This window comes from Stenella coeruleoalba (assembly GCF_951394435.1).
Source record: "Stenella coeruleoalba genome assembly, chromosome: 1".
NCBI classification, from domain to species: Eukaryota; Metazoa; Chordata; class Mammalia; order Artiodactyla; family Delphinidae; genus Stenella; species Stenella coeruleoalba.
The window spans coordinates 116,549,535-116,559,028 of NC_137169.1; the positions used below are offsets into that span (position 1 = coordinate 116,549,535).

General features: G+C 48.7%; 1 protein-coding gene across 3 annotated transcripts; it reads left to right on the plus strand.

Moving 5' to 3' along the window:
* FCRLB (Fc receptor like B) lies at positions 1-4,487 on the plus strand (the record flags this gene model as incomplete). 3 transcript variants are annotated; one of them, XM_079922272.1, is made up of 6 exons in its annotated part: positions 1-31; positions 344-364; positions 702-956; positions 2,535-2,801; positions 3,459-3,749; positions 4,072-4,487. In XM_079922272.1, the coding sequence occupies 6 exons, from the start codon at positions 1-3 to the stop codon at positions 4,485-4,487; spliced, it is 1,281 nt and encodes a 426-aa protein (XP_079778398.1). The 3 variants fall into 3 exon arrangements, with proteins under 3 accessions (XP_079778398.1, XP_079778399.1, XP_079778400.1); XM_079922273.1 differs by having other exon boundaries at positions 3,604-3,749; positions 4,072-4,278; XM_079922274.1 differs by lacking the exon at positions 344-364 and having other exon boundaries at positions 3,604-3,749; positions 4,072-4,278.
* Positions 4,488-9,494: the final 5,007 nt, after the last annotated feature.

Here is a 9,494-nt window from a genome sequence, read left to right on the forward strand (position 1 = left end):
ATGTGGGAACTGACAGCCCTCCTGCTCCTGGGTGAGTCCTCAATGAGGTAACAGCGGCATAAGGACTTTGGGTGTGGGGAAGAGTGGGGGCCAGGGTATTTCTGTGTGTGTGTGTGTGTGTGTGTGTGTGTGTGTGTGTTGCGGGAATATTCAATCCTCGATTCGTTATCTATCTTTGGAGAGGAAAAGAGGAAGGGGATTTCTGAGAGCTGAGAGAAATAAAGGCAGAAGAAAAACAGGTCTTGAGACTTGTTGAATCCTTCCTATGGTCAAGTGAGTCCCTTTCTTTCCTCTCATCTCCAACATTCTCCTTCTTCTTGCTTCTTTATTTCTTGTTTTGCAGTTCCAAGCAGTGGGCAAGCTGGTGAGTCTTACACATCCCTCATCCAGATTTTCTACAACTTCCACTCCAACCATCCTAAGTGACCTGCTTGGGTACTCCCCACTTCTTAGCTGTTCTGGGGTAGTGACTCTTCTCATGGCTCCTCAATCCCAGTGACTCAGTTTGCCTGTAGGCACTGGCACTTAGAAATGGTGCTGAGCAGGAGACTAGTTTGTAGCCCAATGTGGTCTCTCCTCTCGCAGGGATAGGTCCTGGAAGCTAGCATTTTCTGAGATTTCCCAACCTCAGACCTCATCTTTGGCCACCTCACCTTGACTCTCTTTTTCACATTGCACCCTCCCATACCCCACCCTCCCAGCTACTCTGGAGAAGCCCATATTGTCTCTACACCCACCCTGGACCACAATCTTCAAGGGGGAAAGGGTAACCTTGCGGTGTGATGGGTACCACCCTCTGCTCCTGGAGCTCCGACCCATCAGCACTCTCTGGTATTTGGGCCACCTACTCCTGCCCTCTCACAAGAAGAGCATCGAGGTGCAGACACCAGGGGTGTATCGATGCCAGACACGGGGAGCACCTGTCAGTGACCCCATCCACCTCTCTGTATCCAATGGTGAGTGTTTGAGCATGGGGGAGGGGTAGCACACATGTCCTCTGGTAGTGATGGCCCTCCTGTGGGGGAGGACACTGGGCCACTCCCATTGGGGCAGTAAGGAGGGGGTTATATTGAGTCTATGGGGGCAGGCAGGGACCTGCTTGGCACTATGTGAGAGACGCAGTAAGCCTTGTGTGGCCCCAAAGGTCCCCTTACCATCCTGCCGCAATGGACACTAAATAAACATTTCTGTTCATTTAGTAGCTCAGAAGAGAAGAGGCTCCAAGGACCTGGTATACTGAATAGAGAACTTCTGAGGAGGGGGGTTGGGTAGGGAGAGAAAGGGCAAAGCAAAGCAGGAAAAGTGAGGGTCCCTGGGCGGGCTGCGTGCAGCTGGGGGAATTACTCCCGCTTGAACAGTGTGACGCTTCTCTGTGCCTCCCATCACTAAAATACGGCCAATGAGAGCATCTATTTCTTTGGTTGTTGTGAAGATTAAAAATGAATTGATAGGTTTTCAAAGAAAAAAGCAGATGAAGAAAGCACTTCAGCAAAATTTTATTATAGACACGTACACATGCGTACATAAGAGTCAATTAAGAAACCAATTCCCTGGGGGATAAAGGATTTCCAAACAGGATAAGAGAAATAACAGTAATTTGTTCATTAGGGCACAGGATTGGCTACTTTGTAGGGAATGTTATGTCATTTTAGCCTGGTAGGCTATATTTTGTATTCAGAATTTAAAGATCATCACTCAGTGCTCAGATTAGCACTTATACTTCACATCCATACTCTGTGGTTTCTTGTTTGGAAATTGATAGCGAGTACAGATAAGATATTGAATATGATAGACGGTAGTCACTGCTTGCGGAACTGTGAGTAGCACAGAGATTGTGGCTATCACTTGCGGAATTCTTTCTCGATGGAAAACACCTAAAGTGGCATCTAGCAGACACTAGGGCTATGTAAGTGTTGGCTATGATGATGATGGTGATCAGGTACATAAGGGTGCTGGGGGAGGTGCCTAAGTCTGGGGGTGGGGTCAGGTAAGTTTTCTCAAGGAGACAGGATCTAAGCCCAGATCTGCAGGATAAGCAGGCCTCAACTACAGCAGGTGAAGGGGTCTTCTTGGCAGGTACAAAGCCTCTGGGCTCAGAGCAGGGCCAGTTCTCCCAGCAGTCCAGTATGCATGGACTTAGCCTGCATTAGGAATGGAAGGTGGAGAGAGAAAAGGAGACATGGGGCAGGGGAGAATCCTGAGATGGTGCTGAAAAGGTAGGCAGAGGCCAGGTCAGGAAGGCCCTGATACCATCCTAAGGAGTTTAAACTGGATTCTGATGGGCATGGCTCTTTGAGGCTGGAACCAAGTCTCAGGCATCTTTGTCTTCTCAGTACCTAATAAAAGGCTGGTCTTCCCCTTTCCTTCCCACTCACCTTCTGATGCTTCTTGTTCTGAGGCTCCTGGGGTGCCCAGTAAGGGGGGAGGGAGTTGGTGAGGAGAAAGGGGGAGGACGGGGGAGCAGGGAGGCGGAGAAGTATGGGAGACCCAGGGCTGGACTTTCTCTTGGAGTCTGTTTGTGCTGACTGTCGTAGACTGGCTGATCCTGCAAGTACCCTATGCTGCGGTGTTCGAGGGCGAGCCGCTGGTCATGCGCTGCCGCGGTTGGTACGACAAGGTCGTCTACAAACTTCACTACTACCACGATGGCCAACCCGTGCGCTACTTCCACTCCAGCGCCAACTACACGGTGCCCCAGGCGCGCGCCAGCGATAGCGGGCGCTACCAGTGCTCCGGCACCATGCGCATCCCGGTGGAGAGCGCGCCCATGTTCTCCGCCAAGGTGGCCGTGACCGTGCAAGGTGGGGGAGACTTGGGGCCGAGGAGGGAGGCAAACGAGCCCTGGGAAATTCTGGGACAGAAACCAGGCGGGGAAAGGAGGGGCGGAGGTTACATTAGCTGGCACATGGCGGATTTCTCTGCGGGACCAAGTACACGTTCTCCTCTCCTCCTCCTCAGTGAAGTCGCCCTTGATCTGTAGCCTGCGTGGGGGCAGGTGTCCCTTCCCCCCGATACACATCCAGCTTCTTACTCCGGGTAGAGACGCCCATATTGGGGGCAGCTCTCTCCGCAGCCCCAGCCAGAAAGACAGCGGCAGTAGATGGGATCACTGTGGGACTGGGGCGAGGGAACTGCTCCTGAGCGTCTTGCGAAGCAGGCGCAGCGACTCCCTTCTAGGCTGGAGAACCCGAGCTGGGTGTCAGTCGGGAGGTGACACGAAGGTTCATACCTGGTCCCGCCTCCTTTCAAGATCTCCCCTCCCTCGTGGACTCGTTCCCCACATTTCAAAAGACTTTCCTCCCTCCACGTGTACACAGAGCCTCCTTCCTGGTCGGCTACGGGCCCTTGTGGGAAACCGGGAGAGGGGTCGTGGGACCGTGAACCAGCCGGACCTGGTTCCCTGGGACCCTTGCGCCGGCCTAAAGTGCATCCTTAGCCACTGGGACTCCTCTCCGCAGAGCTGTTCCAGGCGCCGGTGCTGAAGGTGATGGGCCGGGTGGAGGCTCGCGGCGCGGCCCTCGGCGGAGTGGTCTTGCGGTGCGAGACGCTCCTGCACCCTCAGAAGCGCGACACGCCGCTGCAGTTCGCCTTCTACAAGTACAGTCGCGCCGTGCGCCGCTTCGACTGGGGCGCCGAGTACACCGTCCCCGAGCCCGAGGTCGAGGAGCTGGAATCACACTGGTGCGAGGTTGCTACCGCCAGCCGCAGCGTCCGGAAACGCAGCCCTTGGCTGCAGCTTCCGGGGCGGAGTGAGTGACTGTCCTTCGGGAAGCCCACCCGGGCGGGTAGCCCACCCGGGAGGGGAGCACTGCGTCCGCCCCTCTGGAATGCCTGTCTCGCCGGCCCCCCTCTTCTCCCCGCGCTTCCATCTCCATCCCCCATCTCCGCCCGCCTCCCCCTTCCTTCCCTCCTCTCCACCTCTGTTCCCACCCTCCTCACTCCCCTTACTCTCCTCCCCGGCCCGGCGCTTCTCTCCCACCCCCACCACCCCCATCCCTTGCCCCCTCCTTACTCCGCAGCCCTTGTGAGAAGGATTTCAGCCGTGCGGTTCTCTGTGTGTTGCGTTCACAGGTTCTCCCCTGGACGTGGCGTCCACCACCGTCCCGGTCCCACAGGCTGCGGCTTTGGCGCCCGGTAACAAGCCGCTTTCCTTCAGAAAGCCCCCGCTGTCCATATCGGTCCCGTCGGTCACCTCCGTCCCTAACACCACCTCAGCCGGGCTGCTGTTCCCCGCGGGCGGAGCCCCCACTGCTGGGCCCCCGGCCTGCGCTCCGCTGACCCCCTTGGAACAAACCACTGGAGCCCTAAAACCCGACATGGACCTTCTGCTCCGAGAAATGCAGCTGCTCAAAGACCTTCTCAGCCGGGTGGTCCTGGAATTAAAGGAGGCACAGGCCTTCCCAGAGCACAGGGACACACTCGAGACCCCCGCTTCCCACTTTGCTGTGAGTCAGGGAACCCCTGAGACCACTGCTGTGGAGAGCTGAGGGAGGGGATGGTTACTGCCCCCTCTCCAGGCGTATCCATCCCTGGTCTCTCCTGCTTCCCGTCACGTGGAGACGCTACAAAGGCATCTCTGCATCCCTCTGTCTTACTGTGGCTTATAAAGTGTGGTGGCTGCCATGTCAGTCTAACACAGCACATCCTCGTAACCACAAGGCCTTCCCTCTGATGGCTCCCTTCCCCTCACAGATTTCAGTAAGGAAGGAGAAACCTGTTATTTACTACTTTGAGGTATACGTTTGGAAGTTGAATTTAGTCATCCTTAGCTTTTCATATAAATCCACCCAACATGTATTTCAGCACAGGCAGTTTTTTGGTACTTAAGGTTATTTGGTACTAAGCTCTTTGGAGCATTTAAGGGTCAAGTTGTAATTATTCATCATGACTTTAATGTTAAATTTTAAAAGACTTTCAGTGCTGTTTCTGATGAGTGTATACCCTCAAAGTCCTGGGCTAGTTTTAGAGAGGGAAAGGGACTTGTGTGGGCCTCCATTCCAGGTTAGAAGGGTCAGCATACTGTTAGACTCACCCAGATGCACCTCCTGCGCCAACATAGCTAGACAGGCTGATGGGCTCTGGTGGCAGCAGGCAGGCCATGCTCACTTTAGCCTAACTAAACAAGTGGTACTATTAGCATCAAGAAATCTCTTTGAAGAAAGATTAAGACAAATTCTCAAAATTGCTGAATTCTAGTTTTTAGCATGTTCTTACCTCCCGAAGAGCCATTCCAACACTAACATACAATTCAATTTTTATAAGTCCCTCATCTGCCTACTAAAACTATTGGTTTTCTGCAAGTCTGGTGTGAATTATTCCCAGGAGGTTTATTTCTCATTGGGTCCTTATCCTTCATCAGTTAACGTTTACTGCTAAGGCTTAGAACTGATAACAACTCTACCCTCCCATCCTTCTACTTGACACATATTCAGTCACAATGCAATTTCCCATTTCTTTTTGAACAATTAACCAGAATAACATCAACATACTTCATCCTTTTCTTCTTAGTATTATCTTCACCGTGTTATTACTGCAAAGTCACTGAAATTATAAAAATGAGAGAGGCAGGTGGGTACACACACAAATTACAGTGCAATGTGATAAGTGCTCTATGAAACACTGGGAATTCAGAGGAGGAAATTGAATCTTGAAGGAAGAGCAAGATTTCACCAAGAAGAGATGTGAAAAGATTGAGGGGTAGGGCATGCAGGCTGAGGGTGCAAAGGCAAAGAGACATAAAAGACCGTGGTGTGTTTGTAGAGCTGCAAATAATTGAAAGTGGTTGGAGAATTATGCGTATTTATGCATGTGTGTGTGTGTGGGGGGTGTTTTAGGGAGAAGGTGGCAGGAGATGAACATGGGGAAGTAGGAAGGGATCAGAACATGGAAGTCTTGTTAAGAGGTTCTTTAACCTGTTGGATATTTGGAAGCATTCCTTACTGAGGGCATCAGTAAGCCTTACTGGAGGAGAAGCTAATTTGAAATTACAAAAGAGCAATCAAGTAAACTGACCTCAGTGGACACTTGCTTAACCCTGAGGAGTTATGTCCAGGCCCTATGATCCAGTACTGGGGTTCTGGTTTACAAGGGTCTTTGTGGTTCTGATTTCCACCTTTCTAATGCAGGCTTAGCTCACTTCTCAGAACTCTCCCCCAGCAAGCCTTCCCTGGCTAACCCCACTCTACTCCCGTGTCGCCTGAAGTTTCTGCCATCCCTGATCTAGACAGGAAGTGACTAGCATTAGTATCAAGAGTCTAGGTAATCAAAGAATCGAGTCATTAAAAAAAATCAGTTGATACGTATAACTGATTCACTTTGCTGCACGGCAGAAATTAACACAACATTGTAAAGGAACTATACTCCAATAAAAATTAATTTAAAAACTCAGCTGATCATTTTTTAAGAGAGCAAAAGGGTGAAATAGCCATTCAAAAGGGAGTTTTATCTCTTCAGTATCTCCTCATTCACACCTTGTTAGCAGCTACAATATCTTTCTTCCTGTCCTGACACATACCTCCATTTAGGGTTAGGGATATGGGGAGTGGGGAAGAACAAGAACTTATGGGTTAGAATGATGTGTGTGTGGGGGGGGGGGGGCGGGGGAAAGAGTGAGTTTTATGCCCTCTAGTCTCCACTGTCTTTAAGCTCCCCAGCTCTCGTTGATCTTCCCCTACAATACCTGTTAATGATCTCCCGGGAAGACCTGCACTAAGGAAATATCAAGAGATATCAGACAGGCAGCTTACTGGCCATGCTCCTCTGGGGAAAAAAAAAGTCCTCATCCAGCTTCTGTTTAAGGTTCCAGCATGCATTTAGGGAAACTTTGGGCTAGCCCAGGCTGCCTAAGGAGAATCTCAGGCTCATTCCCAAGCAGCAAGGGTAGAAACAAAATGCTGGAGAAGCCTGGGGAGGAAGCTGCTTCTCTCTGGTTCCCTGATCACTTCTGTGTCTCAGACTCAGACCTTGACCCTAAACCTGTGGGAGTCCATACCAGATACCAGGCAAGGAACCCAAATGTCCTCCACCAGAGAGCAGAAAGGGTTCTGGCAGGTTTCATTTGGATCTCAGCTTTACTCTCTCATTCTGTCCTCCCTGAGTCTAAGTTTCTTATCTGGACTTCACTCTATAGAAAGAAGGAACTCCACTCTTTGGGTTCTACACTTATGACTTTTCCGGTAAAAGAGTGAATCAAATCCTCTAGGTTAAAGTCCAAACTCCCTATCATGACATATATAGAGGTCACACTGACCACTTGCTCTTTCCCCAGCACACCAGCCTCTTTCATACCTCTGTGCCTTTACGTATACTTTGGCCTCAACCTCTATTGGTGGGGAGTGGACTGCACATGCCTTCTGAGCTCAAGATCTCTCATTTGTCTAAAGAGGGAAATAAGAGTACCCTTACAGAGAGAGACAGACAAATAAACAGACTTTTTCATTACTAGAGGTTTTAAGACATGGGATGCTAAGGTGCTTAAAAGCATAGAGGAGGAGCACTAAGCTCGGTGTGGAGGTTCACAAATCACTTACCAGAGAGATGACATTTGCCAGTCCCTAGTGATGAGCTCTTAGATTATTTTTAAACTTTTGCTGTTTTAAATTATGTTGCAATTAATGTTCTTACACTGTATCTTTTTTTTTTTTTTTTGCGGTACGCCGGCCTCTCACTGTCGTGGCCTCTCCCGTTGCGGAGCACAGGCTCTGGACGCGCAGGCTCAGCGGCCATGGCTCACGGGCCCAGCCGCTCCGTGGCATGTGGGATCTTCTCGGACCGGGGCACGAACCCGTGTCCCCTGTATCGGCAGGCGGACTCTCAACCACTGCGCCACCAGGGAAGCCCTACACCTATATCTTTATGCACATATTTGAACATATCTGTGGGATAAACTCCTAGACTTAAGGAGAGTTGCTGAATCAAAGAATGTGAGCCTTTTAAAATTTTAATAGATATTTTCAGATTATGCATGAGAGAGCTTGTTTCTCTTACCCTAGTCAGGATAGCATATCATCATACTTACATATTTCTTAATTAGACCCAGAGAACCTCTTGACTCTTTATCTGCTATTGAATTCCCCCAGTTGGATCTTGGTAACGTTACTAACCTTGTGTTGTGCAACAGCCCAGCAGTACAGTCCTTCCAGAGTCGATATCCCTGTTTGTATTCCTAATCCATCCCTCTTCTGAATTCTTGTTAGCTGGTCTGCAATTAACTAAGAGAAATGTACTCCTGTCTATATTTCCTTATTAAATGAGAACTTTCTGCCAAGTAGAGCTCTTATTCCCAGCCAGGTCATCCTGGTTCTTCACCAAATTCCCAACATGTACTACAGTTTGCCCATATTGGTTTAGTTTATTCCCCAGTCATTACACCTGCAAAGATAATTTGTTTCAATGCTTGACATTCTAATTATAATGAGGACTCATGTAACTGTACATCCCTGATTCAGCTAACATCTGAGGCTGAAGAATTGGTATAGTACATGTTAGCCTTTTTCAGTTCAAAGGAGCCAATCTCATTACAGTGATGTGGGAAATGACCTCTCCCCCGTTTCTTTACAGTTAATATGCTCTTAATGTAGCGTGTTAAGTTGTAGTAGCCAAGCTAATTAGCTTTGGACCTAGAGGTGACAGAGTATAGAAATTAAGAACCCTGGCTAAGCCGTTAATAGATTTGGGTTCAAACATCACTTTTACTACTTACCAGCTGTGTAGCCTTGGACGAGATACTCTGTCTCTGAAGTTGGGTTTCCTCATCTGCAAGACATAATTATAATAGTGTCTTCCTTACAGAACTGCTAGAAGGATTAAAAGAGATTATGCAAGTAACACACTTGGTAGAAGCAGTAAATTGTTATTATGCCTGTAATTCACTGAATCTAAAATGACGTTGACTGTAGGTTGCACCATTAAAGAGAAGAGTAAGAAAGAAAATTGTGGCCAAGTAGCCACGCGATGTCTTTTAGGCTTAATTAGAAACAGAAAATTAAAAAATCAGAATCACTCTAAATATTCATAAAAAAGGACACTATAAGGGAAATAAATTGGGTAAGGTGTTCCTAAAACTATTTCACTTTCAGAGTCTGACTTTTCTGAAACACTTTTCCACTCAGATTTAGCCAAGTCTGTGTTTTCCCATTCTTGTAACATACTCTTTCCTGTGAAGAGCATTAGTAACGCAGCGTTTCTTAAAAGAAGCCATAACAAGAGTAACAGTTATCGTTGCCAGACTTTTAGGCTGGCTTTGCAATTATCTGGAGTTAGCTTACTTTTGACTTCTACTTCAGGAATGTTGCTAAACATGTCTGCTTCACCACTCACTCCACTTCTCCTCACAACCTATGAATATTTCACCTTCATCTCTAGAAATTTCTCCCAATATGCTTCCACCCATTCTTAAATTTTGATGCCAGTACTTTAATGTACATGCTTGCTTTAAGCAATGAAAACGATGACAAGACAACAATTATAAGGTGCATCGTGGTTTCAAAGATGTT